Source organism: Anolis carolinensis, chromosome 5, assembly GCF_035594765.1.
Source record: "Anolis carolinensis isolate JA03-04 chromosome 5, rAnoCar3.1.pri, whole genome shotgun sequence".
Classification (NCBI taxonomy): domain Eukaryota; kingdom Metazoa; phylum Chordata; class Lepidosauria; order Squamata; family Dactyloidae; genus Anolis; species Anolis carolinensis.
In genome coordinates, this window is record NC_085845.1 from 136,933,216 (window position 1) to 136,955,582 (window position 22,367).

The 22,367-nt window shown below is 38.0% G+C and overlaps 1 protein-coding gene across 4 annotated transcripts in view; it reads left to right on the forward strand.

The window, feature by feature from the left end:
• fam3c (FAM3 metabolism regulating signaling molecule C) overlaps positions 1 to 22,367 on the forward strand; it is a 52,990-nt gene that overhangs the window by 24,103 nt on the left and 6,520 nt on the right. Inside the window, exons 2-6 of one of the 4 annotated variants that reach the window (XM_008111255.3) lie at positions 11,711 to 11,765; positions 11,930 to 12,037; positions 15,242 to 15,271; positions 16,166 to 16,289; positions 22,222 to 22,280. In XM_008111255.3, coding sequence (XP_008109462.1) covers positions 11,753 to 11,765; positions 11,930 to 12,037; positions 15,242 to 15,271; positions 16,166 to 16,289; positions 22,222 to 22,280 — 334 coding nt within the window. In that variant the 5' untranslated portion in view covers positions 11,711 to 11,752. Of the gene's footprint in view, positions 1 to 11,706; positions 11,766 to 11,929; positions 12,038 to 15,241; positions 15,272 to 16,165; positions 16,290 to 22,221; positions 22,281 to 22,367 lie in introns of all 4 variants that reach the window. The other 3 variants (XM_008111254.3, XM_016993882.2, XM_003221310.4) reach the window with 3 other exon arrangements.

Genomic DNA, 22,367 nt, shown 5'->3' on the forward strand with positions numbered 1-22,367 from the left:
ACACTAAGAAGTATCAGTTTAGAATCTTTCCGCTCCTAAAACTGAATCCGTTAAAAAAAAAAATTGAAACTTGGAATTAAATTCTTCTTAAAATGCCAGAAGCTGACTCATTTCATCTTCAACTTTGTAGTTAATTCTCAGAACAAATTATTATTTTTGCTGGAACTGTATATTGGTATCAAACCTACTATGTATTTCTATGATCTAACATTTTGAAGTGGCATTGTGCTTTTTATTAATGTTTAAAATACGAAAGGTAAAGTATAAATGTAATCAAGTGAAAAGTTTGGTGAAAAGAAGTATGCTTCCCCTTTAAGTGGGTGTTATCTACGAAGCATATGTCCTTTTAACAGATGAAAGAACATTGCTTGTGTGGGTGTAGTGATCTGTTAGGGTTTTTTTTTTTAGGAAACACATCTCAAAAGAAAGTGGAGACATTGCATTGTCAGCTGTTATAAGGAATCTGGGCGTCTCAAGGGTTGGGAAATTTTAGTGAGAACAAAGGATAGATTTTTTTTTTACAGAAATGAACAAGTTTGTTTTTCTTTTTAAAACTTTAAAATATTTCAGTAATAGGAATGAAATCTGAGATAGCAATCAAATAGAGCAGTAGTAACCTATGGATGTGAAAGCTGGACCATAAGGAAGGCTGAGCGAAAGACGATAGACACTTTTGAACTGTGGTGTTGGAGGAAAATTCTGAGAGTGCCTCGAATCGCAAGAAAATCAAACCAGTCCATATTCCAGGAAATAATGCCCAACTGTTCACTGGAGGGAAGGATATTCTGAACAGCCTTTGAGGACTTGTTCGGAAACTTCAAATAATCCAACAAGTGGCAGCCAGGTTGATAACTGGGGCGGCATATAGGGAGCACACAACTCTCATGTTCCATCAGCTCCACTGGATGCCAGTTTGCTGCTGAGCATAATTCAAAGTGCTGGCTTTGGCCTATAAAACCCTAAATGGCCCCAGCCCAATCTACCTGTCCAAACACATCTCCCTCTATGAACCACCATGGAGATTAAGATCTTCTGGGGAGGGCCTGCTCTCGGTCCTGCCACTGTCATAGACGCGACTGGCGGAAACAAGAAAAAGGGCCTTCTCAGTGTGTCACACTTAGGCAACGGAGCACCAAGAACTGAACACAGAGGCCAATAACTATCTAATATCTTTATTAAGGAAATATATAAGAATAATAAAAACAAGTAGAAAATATAGTCCAGAAGCAGACCTATCAAATGAGGTCAAATATAGTCCAGAAATATTTTGTCCAATAAATGATATTAGAGTTCAAAGTAGAATCCAACAAACCGAAACACACACTATTGCCAAGCAATAGTGTGGGGAAATGTCCAGAGTCTTTCAAGATCCAAGGTAAATTCACAACAAGGCTGAAACAAAACTTGATTCTATGAACAAGGTCCGTGGCTAGGAACAAGGCAAGGCAATACTTGAATACTTGGTTAGGCAAAGCAAGGAGACTGGGGTTGCAGACTTTGCGAAGTCCACACAAGGCTGGAAACACGAAATCACTCCTGAAGCTGCTCTGTTGACTCCGCACGGAACCAACCGTGCCAGGCACATTTAACTGGGTCTCGTTTCCCTGCCAAGCAGGTGTCCAGCGTTCTCTTTCCCTAGAGAACAGGAAACGAAACCCAGCTTTCTCCAGATGTGAGACTCCCTAGATTTTCCCAGGGGAAACATGGCTAATCAGTGTCTTGTTTAGCTGCAATTCTCAAACTCCTGCGAACCTGCTCCTTCACTCCCCTGTCCGCAGCATAGGACTGTCTCCTAGCGAAAGGAGGTGAGAGCTGCTCAAGGTCTGTTTTAATGGGTTCTTGGGCAAAAACATCAACATCAGGCATCTGGAAGGATTCCGGCTCTTGCTGAGCCGGTGAAAACCCCATGTTTTCATCTTCATTGGCCATGGTGGCACTAGGAGCAGGACTACAAGGCCCATGAGGCATTACACAGTGATTGCCCCCCCAGTTATTGAACTCCCTCACAGGCGAGATTAGATCAGCCCTCTCCCTCCTGTCCTTCAGAAAAATGGTAAAAAATTGGCTGTGGGACCAAGCCTTTCAGACAGTGCAATAAGCCAACTATAGGAAACCTTGCCCTGCTGACCGGATTTGGTACAGTTGACTTGTGATGGTTTTAAACAATTGTTTTTAATGTGAAGATAACTGATTTTCGTGTTTATGTATATTTATAGTTTATTTTATGCTCCGGCATTGAATGTTTGCTGTATATATGTTGTCCCTGAGTCCCCTTCGGGGTGAGAAGGGTGGAATATAAATGTTTTAAATAAATAATATTAGAGGCAAAGATGAAGTACTTTGGCTACATAATGAAAAAACAGGAAAGCTTGGAGAAGATAATGATGCTGGGGAAAATTGATGTTAAAAGGTCCAAGGGCAAGATGGATGGATGTCATCCTTGAAGTAACTGTCTTGACCTTGAAGGCGTGGGGGGGGGGATGGCAATAGCCAACAGGGATCTCTGGTGTGGGCTGGTCCATGAGGTCACGAAGAGCGACTGAATGAATAAACAAACGAACAAGTGATGGGGAACTCCTGAATTTTCAGATATTTGGGGTTACGATGACCATAGTGTGTTAAGACCACAGGACTTATTGTATAAGGCTAATGATAATTGTAGGTTAAAATATTTGGACTGCTAAAGTTCTGTGCTCTCAACACAGGATTGGAACAGCAAAAGCATCAAATAATTCTCAGCCTATACAAGCACAAGAACTATAAATAGCACAGGAAGTTTTCTGGTTTTGTGGTGGTAGCATTTACACAGTATTAATGAGACTTGCTTGGCTTAAAGAAGATGATTTCTCTTCTTAGCATGCAATATACCACAGACAGCTTCCCTCCCTTTTATCTTTTTTTAGTAACAGATAAATCAGCCTCTACCACTCAATCCCCACAAAATTAACAGTATAATAGAACAGTTTATGAAGTTCAGTGAAGTACGTACATTATCAAGAGACTAATAAATTACCCCTTTATGATCTAGAATGCTTAATGTCTGTCATTATTATTTTTGCAATATAATGTAATATAATGACTTCTATGCCAAAAAGCCAATTAATTTGCAAGCTTCTACATTTGAGCTTTTGAAAGTGCATTAAATGGTAGCTGAGTTGCATTTCTTGGCCATTTTTTATAATTAATGAAAAATGGAAATGCTGCAAATTTCAGTTGGTAGCTAATTTATTTTTATTTTATTAAAATAGTGTTATGCTGCCTTTCACCTAACAAATGCACCATGCAATAATACTTTGAGGGAATTCTCCTTGGAGGGACAAAGTCATACTACTTTTTCTTGGAGAACACTTTGCTGGTGGTATATTTTAGCGAGCTCTATATCAGTGGTTCTCAACCTGTGAGTCCCCTGATGTTTTGGCCTTCAACTCCCAGAAATCCTAACAGCTGGTAAACCGGCTGGTATTTCTGGGAGTTGTAGGCCAAAACACCTGGCAACCCATAGGTTGAGAACCACTTCTCAAGATGTTCAGATCCAAGTCAGTGGGCAGCAAAACAGTTTGCCTGAAGCTTTGTTACAGAGTGCAGATTCTTGATCTTTATCTTGAAAATATGTCTTTGGTCCAGCTTCTGTGTTGCAATACTTTAATTGTAGAGGCATTTCTAATTTCCTGTGAAATACTGTACTAACAACCATTTATTTCTAATTCCAACTAAATTTCACTTACCAATATATATATATATATTATACCCAGAGTTTAGAAATGTTACTTTTTGGATTACACTTGCTAGAATCCCCTAGATTAGATTATGAGATTTGCAATTCAAAAAAGGAATGTTCCAAATCTTGACATTGAGAACAAAAATATATCTAGTCATAAGGCAAGTTACAGCAATTTTAAAAGTTTGAAGTACTGGGACATGCTGTTGGTGACTCTTAAAATACACTTGCATATAGCCTCTTAGCCAGTAGCTGTCAAAAGTATTCTGCAATCCAAACAGACTTTAACACGATGACCTTAAAAATGAGTTCAGCAATTCTGAACAAAATGGAAATGCTGCCAGAGAGAAGGCACTCTTCATGTTCCCACCAGTCTAGCTTGTCTTGGTAGTTGGAGATATTTCAAACAGGACCTTAAATGTTTTTTGCCAACCAGATATTTGTTCTACGCAACAAGGATGTGAGATGTAGGTCAGGGTGACCCCCCTGGTAATAGACTCTATCTTCTGTGAGCCCCAGGCAGTAAACTGGTAATAGTCAAGGATAAAAAATGTAGTTCAACAACAGTTAAAGGAGTCCTGATTCTTTGGTCCTTAGTGATTGGAAATGTAAATGCATATTGTTGAGACACTTCACTGTGTTCCTTCTGAAAGGCAACTCCAAAACCTCTAGGGTCTCTATCCAATTAGACACTGTGAGGCAAGGAGATCAGATACAACCGATTTATTTGATCAAATCCTTCTTTCCTGTAGGCAAGGAGGAAGTGCCACACCAACACTAAGATGCTAGTTTTATAGTCAAAACCTTAAGCATCTTGAGCCTGCACACAGAAGCTATTTCATTCACAGTTCTCTTTCCCCTTTGTTCTTTTCTCGTGCCTCCTTATCAGCAATTTACAATAGCAATTCATAATAACCATTTCCCCTCTTCCCAGCTTGCAGGCCATCAAGCTCTGTCCTTTGAACTTTCTCCCCTTTTATCTAGCTGCTTCCCTTATTGCTTTGACTAGAGATTTTCCCTTTGTCTGAACCTTTTGTTGCCTTGGTAATTTTCCATCTTTTTTCACTTTCTTTCCCCAGTCTCTTCAATATGTGAGTACATCGTAAATGATGATAATATGGGGATCTTGTAGAAATGGAGTGGACAACGTATAGCCCTAAGGCTACATGCTAACCCTTGACCCCTCCAGGGACTTTGAAGACCACCCTTTTGCAAGACATAGCGAGTGGTAGATCCTCGTCAGAGGCTCCTTTTGAACACAAAAATGTGTTGTCAAAGGCTTTCATGGCTGGGATCACAGGGTTGTTGTATGTTTTCCGGGCTGTATGGCCATGTTCTAGAAGTATTCTCTCCTGACGTTTCACCCACATCTATGGCAGGCATCCTCAGAGGTTGTGAGGTATGGAGAAATTAAGCAAGGAAGGTTTATATATACCTGTGGAAAGTCCAAGGGAACCAAGGGCAGCTAACGACTCTGAACAAAGAATGCCCCCAGGCAGGAAGAAGCCAGGAGATGAAGCTATTCAATTCTAATTGAGGTGATTAACTACAACATTCACACTGGCTTCCAACTGACAAAGAGTTCTTCTCTCACCCTGGACTTTCCACAGATATATATAAACCTTCCTTCTAGAACATGGCCATACAGCCCAGAAAACATACAACAACCCTGAACACAAAAATTATTTGCTTTTCAAAATCAGAAGTGAACTTCCAGCTACTTCTGGGAGATATCTGGGGGAATTTTGGGTAGCGTGTAGCCTCTGGATGTTTGGAGTGGTTGAGGGAATTTGCAAAAATCTTAACCTATCTGTTTAAATGGAATTGTTCTGATTGTGTTGGTGGTATGATTTTAAAAGTGACTGAGATCAATTGGTAATATGAACTAACTATACAGTAATGCAAGTGTTGGACATACTTTTAGTTTCCAGGTATGCCTACGTTAATGAGGTAGATGTGTCCCTCAGCATTATTTGTTTAATAGAAATAGACTAACACAAAAATAATAGGGACATGTCATACACAAAAATAGCAGTTCAACATGTTTCAGGAAAGTTTTTTCATAAAAATTAACAATATGCGCAAATGAAACCAGATCAGGTAATCCTTGCAGAAATAACTAAAATCATCTTCAAGAGATGACTTGAAAGCTTATTCCATATGTATCCAAGAATGGTTTAAAAATATTATCTAGCCTTCACTTGTCCAACTTTATAGATCTATACCTCTTTAATTGGGGAGGGGGGTAGTTGGTGAGGCAGCTTATCACTTGTTCACACATGCTCAGTTTTGTTGTATATTCGTTTAGTCGCTTTCGACTTTTTGTGACCTCATGGATCAGCCCACACCAGAGCTGTGGGCTGTCACCACCCCCAGCTTCTTCAGGATCAAGCCAGTCACTTCAAGGATACCATCCATCCATCCATCTTGCCCTTGGTTGGCTCCTCTTCCTTTTACAGTAGAGTCTCACTTATCCAACACTCGCTTATCCAACGTTCTGGATTATCCAACGCATTTTTGTAGTCAATGTTTTCAATACATTGTGATATTTTGGTGCTAAATTTGTAAATACAGTAATTATTACATAGCATTACTGCGTATTGCACTACTTTTTCTGTCAAATTTGTTGTTAAACATTATATTTTAGTGCTTAATTTGTAAAATCATAACTTAATTTGATGTGTAATAGGCTTTTCCTTAATCCCTCCCTATTATCCAACATATTCGCTTATCCAACGTTCTGCTGGCCCATTTATGTTGGATAAGTGAGACTCTACTGTAATTTCCATTTTCCCCAGCATCATGATCTTCAAGCTTTCCTGTCTTCTCATTATGTGGCCAAAGTATTTCATCTTTGCTTCTAATATCCTTCCCTCCATGCTCAGTAGTGAAGTTCAGAAGCATCTGTTTATTTTACCTATTACAAGCAGCCACACACAACAGCGATAGGAATGGCTAGAGCTGAATCCCATTCTTCCCAACTCATGCATTGCATTGTTTGCTGTAGGCACACTCTTGCTAACTGTACAGAAAGTCTTGTGTTTTTCCATTCTTCCTTTATCATTCTCCAAGTAGTCATGCTGTTTAAAACACCTCTGAGCTACAAAGATGGAGGAGGAAAACAAGATCTGAGAGCATAAAATAATTTGTAAAAAATGCTCTTTGTCAGTCGTGGGGTCGACCAATGGAAAGGTCCTTTGGGTGATCATTGCTAGTTAGGTTCTGACTGGTTGGAGTTAGAGTAAGTGTTCAGTGTCCTAAGGGACAGATTGTGTGGGAGAAAACGATCCTGTAGATAATCTGGACCCGAACCACGTAGGGCTTTAAAGGTCAAAACCAGGGGTCCTCAAACTTTTAAAGCAGCGGACTGGTCCACGGTCCCTCAGAGTGTCAGGGGGCCAGACTATAGTTTGAAAAAAATACAAACAAATACCTATGCACACTGCACATGTCTTATTTGTAGTGCAAACAAACAAAAAAACAATGAAAGAACAATACAATATTTTAAAAATAAGTACAATTTTAACCAACATAAATCTACCAGGATTTCAATGGAAAGTGAGAGCCTGCTTCTTGCTGATGAGATAGTCAAGTTAATTAGAATTGTTGTTGTTGTTGTGTGCCTTCAAGTCATTTCAGACTTAGGGTGAGCCTAAGTCTAAACTGAGCGTGGGGGCCAGATAAATGACTTTGGAGGGCCGCATCCGGTCCATGGGCCTTAGTTTGGGGACTCCTGGTCAAAACCAACACTTTGTCCTTTGCTTGGAAACTAGTAGCAAGTAGAGTTACTTTAACTGAGGGTAATATGTTTACTCCTGGATCTTCCTGTGACCAAATCTGGTTGACATATTTTGAACCAACTGGAGTTTCTGTACTTGGTGCAAAGGTAGCACAATGTTCAGTACATAGCGGAAGTCCAACTTTGAGGTTACCAGCACATGCATTGTATTTCAGACAATTGAACTAGCAAACCCACCTCTGAGTATTGATTGCTGAATAAAACTTTGAAATATATGATAAAGAGAATATGAAAATCTCTTGAAAGGTTCCTTGAACTTCAGAATCACCTGTTTAGGGATTTCTTCCTAGGGTGTGCTTATTTTTCAGTTCTCCAGATTTTTTGCTGCTATTTATAAAATTCCAGGCGACAAGGCCAAAATTGTACGTATGTATTAGCAGGAAAGTATTTTGCCTGAAGCTGTTACTGTTGGCAGGTCCTGTTGAGCCAGGTTTCTTATCTCGGAGAATATTTGCCTAATATGTTGCACCCTTCTATATTTATTTGGACCATACAGTTAGAAGATAATGAGGCGGCATCTGTGTCATTGCAGATAAGCCGTGTTTCAGTTTAGAGAATTTGGAAGAATTCTGGAACTATCTTTTCCAAAATACATATGAATTAATGCTTATCCAGCTGTGCTGTAGTGCTGACTTGGAACCTCATGCTCTGCATTCTAGGGCAGGAAAGGAACTACTGTACTGTCTTCTCCCTCCCCAGCACTGTTTCTTATTAAATGTTAACCTAGAAGCACGAGCATCGAATAATAGGTAGTAATTGAATAGTGATTAAAATGACATGGATGTGAAATTGGGGCTATCACTTTAAATTGTGTACGTCTCATCTTAGGGGATATTCACCAGTGTGGCGTTTGAGTATTGCTGTGGATTCATTCAGCAATTTCATTCTGCTTTGAAAGTGTGAAAAAGTTGGAAAGTTGGGTTTTTTTTAAGGAACGATCAAAGCCTTACAGGACTCTGTGGGATGCCAATGTTGCTTTTGAAAAACAAACCTTGCCTGCCTTGTCACAATATTTTTTTCAAAACTTTTCAAAGATTTCAAATGCATTTTCTGTGCAGATTGGGTTTATAAGGCAAGTTGTTCGAGTGAATTTTCTTGGCTTGGGCAATGTTAGGAATCTTATCCTTCCTGTGCTAAATTTTAACTGGGTGGGCAGTTTGAATCCACGGAGCAGCTTCTGCTAACCTAGTAGTTCAAAAACATGCAAATGTGAATAGATCAATAGGTACCGCTCTGACAGGAAGGTAACAGCACTCCATGCAGTCATGCTGGCCACATCATCTAAGAGGTGTCTACGGACAACACCGGCTCTTCGGCTTAGACATGTAGATGAGCACCACTCCCCAGAGTCGGATTCAACTAGTCTTAATGTCAAGAGGAAACCTTTACGTTTACTAACTCAGTCTCAGAGGAAGGCAATGACAAACCTAAACAAATGTTTTCTAAATGAAACTTGCAAGAAACCTCTGTGATAGATCAGTCTTAGGTTGAAAATTATTTGAAGGCGCATAATGACATCAAAAACAGAAGAGCACAAGCAGGTTTCTGTTGTTTTTCAATGTTTATTAACATATACCATGTTTCCCCTAAAATAAGACAGTGTCTTATATTATTTTTTACTCCCAAAGATGCACTAGGTCTTACTTTCAGGGGATGTCTTATTTTTCCATGAAGAAGAATTCATATTCGTTGTTGAACCAAAAAAAACATTTATTCTATACTGTACAGTAGTTGTCATCACAAACCAACATAACTAAACCAGACAAACTTTGACCCCTGTCAAGAATTTCTTGTTACTACCAATATTTACATATACAACTGGTATGTAAGCCGCCCCGAGTCCCTCTGGGGAGATGGAGGCGGGGTATAAAAATAAAATTATTATTATTATTTTATTGTATGACACAGCAAACAAGATAGATATGCTGGATTTCGTATCACAAAATCACAAGTCGAACACTTCCCAAGTGTCTAGAACTGTGTGATGTATTATTATTATTATTATTATTATTATTATTATTATTATTATTATTATTATTATTGTATGACACAGCAAACAAGATAGACATGCTGGATTTCGTATCACAAAATCACAAGTCAAACACTTCCCAAGTGTCTAGGACTGTGTGATGTATTATTATTATTATTATTATTATTATTATTATTATTATTATTATTATTACTATTGTATGATACAGCAAATAAGATAGATATGCTGGATTTCGTATCACAAAATCACAAGTCGAACACTTCCCAAGTGTCTAGGACCGTGTGATGTATTATTATTATTATTGTATGACACAGCAAATAAGATAGATATCCTGGATTTCGTATCACAAAATCACAAGTCGAACACTTCCCAAGTGTCTAGGACCGTGTGATGTATTATTATTATTATTGTATGACACAGCAAATAAGATAGATATCCTGGATTTCGTATCACAAAATCACAAGTCGAACACTTCCCAAGTGTCTAGGACTGTGTGATGTATTATTATTATTATTATTATTATTATTATTATTATTATTATTATTGTATGACACAGCAAATAAGATAGATATCCTGGATTTCGTATCACAAAATCACAAGTCGAACACTTCTCAAGTGTCTAGGACTGTGTGATTTACTATTATTATTATTATTATTATTATTATTATTATTATTATTATTATTATTATTATGTACATTTACCAACCCTGCATGCTATGGTGTTCTGTTCGACGGGCGCCGGGCATGCTTCCAAACAAAAACTTTGCTAGGTCTTACTTTCGGGGGAGGCCTTATATTTCGCAATACAGCAAAACCTCTACTAGGTCTTATTTTCTGAGCATGTCTTACTTTCAGGGAAACAGGGTATACCTGGTGATACCCAGGTTTCAGAGGGACCACTGCTCTACTGTTTTGATCCCCTTTTCTTCCCTCTCCACACACATTTCTCCCCTTTCTTCCTTCTCCATCTCTGCTTCCATGGGAACATGTCTCTCATTGTGGCTCTTTCCCTCCCTTTCTCTCTTACACATGTCACCTTTCATTCCTAGTCACATCACAGAGGGCCACTTCACCTAGCAACAGCTAAATCTGTGCTAGCAACAGCCTTTGTGGGACAGATAGACTTTGACTTTTATATGGAGAGATTTTTAATACAGTAAATATATGGGTTGCTTTGAGTTTTCCGGACTGTATGGCCATGTTCCAGAAGAATTTTCTCCTGATGTTTTTGCCTGCATCTATGGCAGGCATCTTCAGAGGTTGTGAGATATGTTGGAAACTATGCAAGTGGGTTTATATATCTATGGAATGTCCAGGGTGGAAGAAAGAACTCTTGTCTGTTTGAGACAGGTGTCAATGTTGCAATTGGCCACCTTGATTAGCATTGAATAGCCTTTCAACATCAAGGTCTGGCTGCTTCCTTCCTGGGAGAATCCTTTGTTGGGAGGTGTTAGCTGGTCCTGATTAATTCATGTCTGGAATTCCTCTGTTTTCTGAGTGGTATTTTTTATTTATTGCCCTGATTTTAGAGCTTTTAAATACTGGTAGCCAGATTTTGTTCATTTTCATGAAACATTCACACCTGACTCAAACCGTTCTTTCTCCCACCCTGAACATTCCACTGGTATATAAACCCCACTTGCATAGTTTCCAACATATCTCATAACCTCTGAGGATGCCTGCCATAGATGCAGGCGAAACGTCAGGAGAAAATGCTTCTGGAATATGGCCATACAGCCCGGAAAACTCACAGCAACCCAGCGATTCCAGCCATGAAATTCTTTGACAACACACAGTAAGTATAAGTTTGACATTCGTATGTACAGATATGATACATATTGTTTCCACCTAAATAGAAAAGAGAGCATATAAATATACTGCCCTCCAATTAACAGCATTTTCTGTCACATTTACTAAACAATGAATCCCATTTTGTTGTATGTGTAAATAAATTATTATCTGCAATAAATTTTTATCTGCAAAATTATTCTGGACTGGTGTGATGAAGTCACATGTGGACACTAATCCATGCAAGAATTATAGCTTGCTGAATTATATATTGGTTTGGGATCATGATGTCATTGTCTTCATGACCGTTGCTTGGAGGAATGTGAGGCTTAGAGTGAGATGGGTTTGTTGTTTGTTCCATTGCAACAGGATACGCTTTCTCATACTGGCTCTCTTCTGCTTTTCTCCTAGGTAGCTGGTTAAATGCAATTGTATCAGTAACAAAAGAAAACTAAACATGAGAATAGCAGGTAAGAATAACAACAACAGTAAGTTCTGACTTGTAAATCAAATAGTTTATTTTAGTAATAGCAAGCAATTCACATTTTCCATCAGTAGTATTGTAAGAATGTTTTTTTTGTTACGTTGAAATTTCAACAATTGGTGAGAGACTTTTTCTTTCTGAATTCCGGAGTAGGAGCTGCAAAATTGGTGGTAGCGGTTGCTGTGTTCTTGCTGACGTTTTATGTCATCTCTCAAGTATTTGAAATAAAAATGGATGCTAACCTAGGAAGCCTGTTTGGTAAGTTTTCCTCATACAATTTTGGTCAGAATTATGCCGCTTACCTTGTAGTTATGTACACATCTACACAGAATTAAGTCCTATTGAGACCAGTGGGCCTTTTTCACATTCTTGTAATGACTGCATACTGAGTTGTCTATACATGTAAATAGTTATGCTTTGGGAGAATTATCTGAGCTTCCATTCTTTCATGCATACATGTGATGTCGTAGTTGTCAAAACAAGTAGAATTCTCCCTCCACATCCACGGGACCCCCACGAACGTGGAAAAATGCAAATATCTCTAGGCATTTCAAACTGTATTTAGTATACACAAAAAAGGACAGCCTATGGATTCTACCATCATGGATTCAAATGCACGGTACATAATATCCCATATTTAGTTGATTATAAGAAGTCTCCAATTGTAAGACACAGTCCAATTTTGGGGGAAAATGTATTTTTGATTCTAGGAGGCACCCCTTTTATTTGAGCCTCAGTTTTTATATAAAAAATAAATTATTTCCTACCCCAGCATGTTTGTCTCACTGTCCAGCTGTCCCAACCAAAACCTTAGAAAGCCTCCCTGACCCCATGCCTGATGCTGCAGCTGGCTCCTAACTTGCCTGTTTTGTGCCGCCACCTCTTTTCTGCTATTGGGTTTCTTTGCTGTCACCTGTGAGTGTTCACTGGTTGGCCTTGAAGGGAGAGGATCAGTGCATGGTGGTGGAGAGAGCTGGAACCTTCCTTCCTTTCTCTCTCTCTCTCTACAGCTGCCTCCACTCCTAATGACACCAAGTACCAGAGAAAGAGAGAGAGAAGGAGGGAGAGAGGGAGAGGGAGAGAGAGAAGTCTAGACCTATCGGGAGAGGAGTTGGCAACAACGCGAGAGTGGGAGAGGGGGGAAAGAAGTCCTGTGTGCCAGGAGCAATGAAGACCCACTCCTGCCTCACACTCCTGACAAACAGGATTTATATCTCCAGTCTCCTGCCCTCTCACCACTGACAACAAAAGAAGGGGGTCCCCACTCTCTCCACCCCCCCCCCTCCTCTCCCTTCAAGGCCAGCCAGGAAACACTGTGGGACAGAAGTGACCTAGGCCAGCAGCAGGGTGGAGGCAGTGGCATGAAGGCTGTAGCTTGGTTGTGGGGGTTTTCTGGAGGTGGCTGTATTGGAAATAACTGCACCCAGTCTCTGGGCACATATCCCTTTGGAAATAAATAGCAATCATAACCTTATTGAAAAAGGAAAAATGACGTCATATCCGTTTGGCAAATGTGAATCTCCATAAACATAATAATAATAATAATAATAATAATAATAATAATAATAATAATAATAATATAACAACTTTATTCTTATACCCCGCCCCATCTCCCCGAAGGGACTCAGGGCGGCTTACATGGAGCCATGCCCGGACACAACAGTACAAAATCAAAACAAAAACAATAAGTAAATCAGCCAACAATAAAACATCAACATGGATGAACATGTGGAGACCACCTTTTGAAAACCACTAGTCAAGAAAAGCATGACCTTGTTACAAGTCAATCCTTTGAACAAGTGATAATCATAAGCATTCATGTAATGGCACACATGTAACTCAGCTGTTAAACTGGAGAACTGCCAAAGACAAAGACATGCCACTACAAAAATATATTTGGTTAGGAGAGGATGGTTGTTTCTTTGAAGTTGAAATTGCAGTTTCCCAACATAAACATAAACCTTATAGTTTAAAATATGCACTCAGAGATAAAAATAAAGTCTTCTTTGAAAAGGTAATATATCTTTTTTACTCACAAACATCTTGTATTAAGTTACCATACAGGCACATTTCTTATTAAAGTTCAGTTAATGTACTATGATGTAGTTCTCTCTGTGTTGAGTACACAAGGTTTCATTCTTAATCAGTAGTCCATAGTCTTTAGGTATAGTTGTACTCATTGAAGTCCATAAGTCATACTTCTCTACTGAAGTCCAAACAGCAACATGCATCTACCTCCACTGAGGTGTAAAAGCAGACAGAATACAAAATAGAGTCCTGAGTCTGAACATGCTCAGTACCATTTCATGTCTATAACCCCTCTCACACCAAAGAGGTACAGTTAAACTGGCAAATCAACATACACATAGATGCAGATTAGCAAATATATACATTAACAAATAAATAGTGAAAGGCTTAGGAGGTTGCTATTTCCAACAGGCTGAACATCTAGCTTCCCTCCCGCTCTTGCAGCCACCACTCCTGATCCTATTTTGTCATTTTGGGGTTTTTTTAATGTAATTCTAGGAAACTATCAATTTTAAGGTACATTCTGTTTTAACCTCAATTTCTGGAAAATAACTGTCTTAGAATTGGTGGAATATGGTATTTGAATCTGCCATGGTGAGCATGCCAGCCCCACAGCTCTGCCTTTGAGCAGTGTGATTATTTTGCAAATACAGGAGTGGGCATCTGGCAGGGCTTGGCACCACCTCAGCTGCTGCCCTATATCATTTTTAATAGAGAGTTGTGGTGTGTTTGCATTCTCTCTGTGGTACTCATCAGGCTTGCAGAGAGACTGCCAATGTGAGGCAAGGCTGTAAGTCTGTATAAAAATAGTGTTGGGCAGCAGTGGAAGGGGTGATAAATTATGTGTAAACAAATGCATGGAAGTTAAACTTGTGAAAATTTAGGGCTGACTGTATATTCAGTTTAGCTTATGTGAAGCAATTCGGTCCGTCCGTCCCCGGCTCCAAAAATATATGGCTTTTGAATCTGTTTGTAACCAAATATTTACATTTCTTTATCTTATTATTTTTTAAAAAAAAATGATTTCTCTGTTTGTCATTCTTTAGTTATACTCCATATAACCCATAGACCCAAATCCTATTGTTAGTTGCAACTTGGCCAGTGGAATTCAACTCGAGTCAAATCAGTGGAAAATTCAGAAGAGTTGACTGACCAAGCTGAAAACTGGCACCAACAACTAAAATGACTCATACTTGAGTGGGCCAATAACTATATCACACGTTGCTATAGGATCATAGTTATTTCTGGGCAGTTATTCCATGCAGCAAAAATGCCAGTCTAAAACACTATGTTTTGTACTCTGTTTTTTATTTTACTGCTCTTAGGTGCCAGTATTGTGTGATCTCAGAGAGAAGCTATAATTTGAAAATTAGGGGTTGACATTTTATAAATTATATGAGGAACTAATGAAATAATAATAATTATCTCTTTCAGCAAGATCACCGCTAGACCTACCTGCACGTTGTAAGTAATATGTGGCAAGTTTTACTTGTTTTATCCATATTTATTATTTTTTATAAATTAGGGGTTGCCAACAAGGATTTACTCCCTCCTACATGCATATATTATTTTCCCATAAAGACTAGCCTAGTGTTGAGTTGCTTCACCTGGGCAGTCCAGGGCTGAATAGACTACGTAAAAACTCTTGTTAAATGATTCAGAACTGTTATACTCCCAGTGCATATACTTCCTAGAAATCCTTCAAACTAATAGTAAGAAAAGCATTGCAGTGTAAGTAGACAGAGATAGGGTTTCTATAAGTACCTGCCATTTTTTTCTCTTTTTTATATAAATATGACCATGCTCATTAAATCGAATGGGAATGAAGTAATTTACTCTTTGTATGGATTAGGGCAGTACTAATCCTCCAATCCGATATTTTTATGTGGCCAATGAGAACCAAACCTACAATGTTTCCTGCTTAGAGCAAGTTTGAGTAGTTTTTTAAAAAATTTACAGTCTGCTCTGCCTTTCTCCTTTTTCTTTAAAATGTTTTTTTCCTTCTTAATACCCTTGAATCTTGCTTAGGTCCTTGTTAGGATGTTGTCAAATGCTCAGGTTTATATGGTCTGAAATAAGGGAGGAAAGTAGTTGAATTCCAATAGAAAATTACTGTAGTGACAGTCCTGAAATCAGAATTGTCATCAAAAGGATTATGACACAAAAGGAATAACAAAAATGGGAAGGAGGGGGAAAAAGGCAAATTTTGAACCTGTTGCTTAACTCCAGTTAAGTCTTGCTTGTGTGCCAAAGAAGAAATGTGTAAGCTCATCAATGCTTATATTTTTAAAATCTTTTGTAAAATGAAGGAATATCATTTTTTTAAAATGTACATGAAAATTATTTTTTCCTCCAAAGCTACGAAACCTCCAAGATACAAGTGCGGAACTTCAAAAGCTTGTCCAGAGAATCACTTCGCTTTCAAAATGGCAAGTGGAGCCGCCAATGTTGTCGGACCAAAAATTTGCGTAGAAGATAATGTGTACGTATGAGCTGATTTCTTTTGTATTCATTCTGTTGGGCTTTTTTTATTTAGTATTAAATGGAAAATGTGCTTTGCTAGCCATTTAACATGAAAACAAAGGCTGTATTCTTCCAGTACTAGTAATTGCTCTTGTTGCTAGAGCTCTACGTCAAGCTAATTGTAGAGAATATATTACTAAACAATATGTTATGTTAGACATGGGAGTCATTCTTTATTCTTTAGTATTTTTACATCACTCTTCTTATATATGGGCAAATGTTAGGACTATGCAAATTGACTAGCATTAGACCTGTAACTAGTTTAGCTTTTCTGCAGATAGAAGGTTTCATACCATTCATGGAAAGGATTGAGATGCTGTGGAATTTTCCACTTGAGAAAAATTGGGTTTCACATCAATTTTCCCTACAGACTCTGGTACCAACTCCCACACTACTTTGGAAGATCCCTAAATCCTCTGGAATACTTTTTCAAAGAACTACTGGGACCATGCAGAGTACTTTTAAAGCCACATCTTTTCCTGCCCTCACATCTTCCAGTTGAAATAGTCAGCTACTGATACTCTTTATCAGTGAAGACGTGATTAATAAGCATTTGCAGAACTCTGTGCACTATGAGAAATCTTCTCTGGAAATTGGATTTCCTCTTTTTAGAGTTAGATTTGCAACTTGAAGGTTCTTTTATGGACAAATATATTTATGGGGTTTGTTTCCAAAAGGAATCAAATTGAAAAGAAAAGAAAAAAATGAGTCACAGGTGGCAGCATATTGTTGACTAGGTGTTGATTATTATGCACAGATCAAAACTATCAAATCACTTGGGTAAAACATTTGGAAAAGGACATTTTATAGCAAAGGAATGCAAATTCTCAGCACATTTTTTTCCATTCCTATAAACTTTTTTCAGATAGATTTGGTACCTTTTGGAAACAAGCTCCACAAAGAGGATCATTCTTCTATTGAAGAGTGTTGAGCCACCTGCTTTCAAAGAAAAGACCCTCATCATAGTTATCTAGGGATAAAATGTTGACAATATTCAGAAGTCTTTGAATGAAATTTTACTGTTTGTTAAATTTAACTGTCTAGTCCAGGCATGGGCTAGACAGGCTGTTAGGAATTGTGATAGTTGAAGTCCAAAACACCTGGAGGGCCAAAGTTTGCCCATGCCTGGACTAGTCTGTACAGGAACTGTTTGTCTTCTGCTGACCAACGTTTGAACAAGAAACCTAAAAATAACGTGTTGCTACCTCCTTGTGGCAAACCATAAACATTGCATTAGCCTACATAAGAGAAGTGACAAGGAATGTCTGTTTTCACTATGTTCCATGTTAGGTCCTAACTGTGGTTGGTAATGGTGTGTACTCACTACCAGTTTGAACCCTAATTTGGTTCCTTTAAAAATGATTTGGTTTGGATTAATTCAGAGGCCACTGGCTTGTGTTTACTTGTGGTGGTTCTGTTGACTATAATTGGAAATCAGAAGACCCCTATACTACTTCCTTGTTTATTGGAATTGATAGAAAATTATAGACATCATTGCCTTTTGCAAGGACATTTTACATGCCATATTTCAGATAAATAGGTATGTGTGTTGTGCTGCACATGTTTGGAAATTGCCTACGAAGAGATTGTAATAAAATACAATAATAGCATAAAACAAAATAAGAGTATAAAGAAAACGAAGCAAAAACCACTACCATAGAAAATAAAAACATTTTTCTTCTATATACAAAAGCAGGGGTCCCCAAACTTTTTAAACAGGGGGCCAGTTCACAGTCCCTCAGACTGTTGGAGGGCCGGACTATAGTTTTAAAAAAACTATGAACACTGCACATATCTTATTTTGAAGTAAAAAAAAAACAAAATGGGAACAAATACAGCCTCAATGTTAATAATCATAATAATAATAAAAATAATAGAGGATTGGAAGAGACCCCTTGGGCCAGGGGTCCCCAAACTTTTTAAGCAGAGGGCCGGTCCACAATCCTTCAGACTGTTGAGGGGCCGAATTATCATTTAAAAAAAAAAATACAAACAAATTCCTATGCATACTGCACATGTCTTATTTGTAGTACAACAACAACAACAATGAAATAACAATACAATATTTAAAAATGAAAACAATTTTAACCAACATAAACCTATTAGGATTTCAATGGAAAGTGTAACACAATATTAGCATTATATATTACTATATTGAACTATACCACTATACTATTATATAATATGTAATATATAACATATAATTAATATTATTATATGGTATTACTACTAGTATTATATTGTTTAACATAAAATTATTATCAATATTATATGTATATACAATATATTATATTATTAAAACTGATATAAAATATTATATTATAAAACTGAGGGCGGGGGTCAGGTAAATGACCTTGGAGGGCCGCATCCGGCCCCCGGGCCTTAGTTTGGGGACCCCTGTACAAAAGTACAAAAGTGGCCCACAGACCTTGCATCAAGGATTTCGCCTTAATCAACATTGTCAATTTGTGTATCTTAGCTAATTCACTCAAATTTACATGATGATAGAACATATTGTAAAGGTTAAAATTATGATGAAACCAGAACTGTAGTTGAGGGAGAGAGACAAATGGTTTGAAAATGCTAGGCAGAATTGTGCTGGTCCATACTAAGAAACCTCCAAAGAATGGGCAAGTTATTGGGGGGGGGGGGGATAAATGTGTAGATTTTACGGAGTTTCTGGAAGTGTGGTTTTCTTCCCTTTTCCTTCTTGATTTTTTTTTTGCGGGGGGGGGGGGTGGGTGGGGGGGGGGGGTGGGTGGGTGGGTGGCTGGGGCAATTTCTATCACGATAGTGTATGGCATGATATTGTTTCAGAGTGGTATGTGCAGAGACTAGTGTGATAAGCTACAAATCAGTATAATGTGGTTTGGAGTGTGATGGGTTCTCCTTTTCTGGAGGTTTTAAATCAGAGACTGGCTGGTCATCTGTTGTGAGTGCTTTGATTGTATTTTCTTACATGGCAGGGGTTGGAATGGATGACCCCTGTGGTCTGTTCCAGCCCTAGGATTCTATTAATGTGAATGGTTCAATGATTGATCAACAAGTTGGAATGATATTGTGTGTGTGTTTGCCATTGCATAGAGACTGGTTGAGAAAAGGAAGAGGAGAAAATACAGTTCAGAATTGTGTATTGTGGTGTGATGTGAGGACCATATAGAACTGCTGGATCAGAGAACAAGACCAAAAGATGATGGAAAGGTTATGTCCTGAGTTGAAAGAAAAGCCTCTGTGTGTGTGATAGCAGTGAATGATAGGATTAGGTTATTTTGCATGCAGTAGATGTTTACCTAGTATAGCCTAGTATTTACATGTTGGAGAGTGGTGAGGAGTTTAGGCATTGATTATATAGCAACCTGAGACTCTAAGTAAAGAAATATTTTTTGTTTCCTTTGATAACCTAGCCCTACTGTTTGGTAACTATGACAAGGTATGGCCTAAGAATCCATGGAACCACAATGTAACATGTTCCTGGCAGTTGGATCTGTTGAAAGATCCAGTGGCAGTAAACTGCAAACAAGACTTGATGTAGTTCATTTGCCTGAGCTAGTTACTTGAGACCTTTGCCTTCTCTGAAGAAAAGAGAAATTGGTGGGCATAGTAGCTGCTGAAAAGGGCAAGGGAACATTACAAGTAGGGAGTTATGATGAATAGGAAGCAGTTTCATACTTATGCCTTCTCTGCTCAGTTAGCACCAAAGTGATAGAAACTGTAGTAGAACAGCGATGGTTGTGAAACATGCAGTGGCAGAGGCAGAAGAACCTCTTTATTCAACGTTTTCTTTTTTCTTCTTCAAATAATTTGTATTAATTACACAATAAATAGATCTGTGAGTAAACAATCTACATCCAATCAATATAAACACATCATACCTAGTAAGTAGTGATATTCTTCCAACATCTTCAACTTAGTCTTCTCAGTTCACTTCATCTTCATTGTCTACTCATATTATTCTTAGCCACATATATCTAAGTTAGTTTCAACATGAAATAAGTACATTTTCTATGTTTTCTGAATGTCCTATATACTGCATTATTCTCCTTGTTTACAACTAAATTTTTGATTGCTTTCAGACTCTGTCACAGGTTAACAAATAATAAGTTGTAGTTCCATCAAATTTCCCAATTCATATTCCCCCCCCCTCTCTCTCTCACACACACACATACTGTATATACTTGAGTATAAGCTAACCCAAATATAAACAGAGGCACCTAATTTTACCACAAAAAACTGGGAAAACTTACTGACTCAAGTATAAGACGAGGGTGGGAAATGCAGCAGTTACTGGTAAATTTCAAAAATAAAAATAGATGCCAATAAAATTATTTTAATTGAGGCGTCAGTAGATTAAATGTTTTTGGATATTTACATAAAACTAATTTAAGATAATAATAAGACTTTAATAAGATAAGAACGTCCAACTCTGATTACATATATACTCGAGTATAAGCCGATCCGAATATAAGCCAACCAGGACCCTCACTCGAGCATAACCCAAGAGGGGCTAAAACTCAGCTTATACTCGAGTATATACATATATACATAAAACATAGCCACCTAATAGTTCTTCTATTCAATGTTGTTTGTCTTGTAATGGTCTTTCTGCTATTCCTAATCATTTATCATAAAAATTATTAGTGGTCAATCTTCTCAAGCTTTCTTTAAATAATTTTAAAAAATGGCCATTTTTGAAATATCCAACGTTTTCCATGCAAGCATCCAATACTATACAGGCATCCAGTGCAGGCTTGTCCAGGCCCTACAAATTCCTACAAAACACTAATATGTGTGCTTTGTGGAGAGAGAAACATCAAAGCACAGTGAACATTGGATCAGACTGATCTTATATTGTTTCTGCACCCTTCTCCTAATAGCACTGAGATTGGTCTTAGTTAAAATAAGAAAAAAAATTAAACAAGCCCCAAAACCTTCATTTTCCACAGTATTTTCCTGTATGCAAAACTTGGACAGAAATGATTCAGTGGTTGTTGAAGGTATACTGCTGACCTTCAGGTTCCTATACAGTTTTTAGAAGCATCATAATTTATTCTGTTCTTCTCCAGAGGAGACTTCTTTTGGTTTTCACATCTCCTAAATCTGTTTGAATTCACCTGATTCCAGTTCTAGATTTGATCTAATTCCAAACACACCCTAGAACAACTTTTCTGAACCTGTTATCCTCAAAATGTTTTGATTTAACTCCTATAGTCACCATTGACCATGGTGCAGTTGTATACATCTGGAGGACACCATGTTGGGAAACACTTTTTCCAGTACTGACTGTGCCTATTCAGTTGAAAATTAATAAATGAAATGTGTCTTAATTTAATAATTGTATCCTAGTTTCTGAGCAATGGGGCGTGGACTCAGTTAATTAACCAGGTGGCACCTATTTGTAATTCAAGTTGTAATAGGTCAGACTTCAATTGAGTAGACCCATCTAGGGTAGTAAACCCAATGATTTTGAATGATGTTTCAGTGTCTAAGTATATTCCAAATCTGGATTCTGCTTTGGCTATGACTGACAGTAGAATTCAGGCCCATTGACAGCAAATAGAAAAGTCTTACTGGTCTCTGAAGTAGCTTGTCTGCATAGATTCTCACTCTGCTGAGCTCTTTCCATCACAGTCAATTTCTCTAATTTGTTGAGCTGTTTTCACACGCTTGCCAAGTGATAATTAAATGTGACAATGATGGAAGCAATTGACATGTCCTGTCACTTACATTAGGACTGCCCATTTCAATTAGCCAAAACAAAATAGCTAAAGAGGATCTGGCCAGATTTCCTCTAAAATGTGGTCGGCAAAAAGGTTGCCCTCACTTTGGCTTCCTATCAGGGGAGGAAATTAAGTTTGGGAGGAAACCTGGCATAATTATCTGTTTCATTCCAGGTTGATGAGTGGAGTTAAAAACAATGTTGGGAGAGGCATCAATATAGCTTTGGTGAATGGTAAGTGATTTTCTTTATTAACTGAATTTTGTAATTCCAAATGTAGATTTTAGATTTTTTTTTTCCTGGAGTGCAGTAATAAAACCT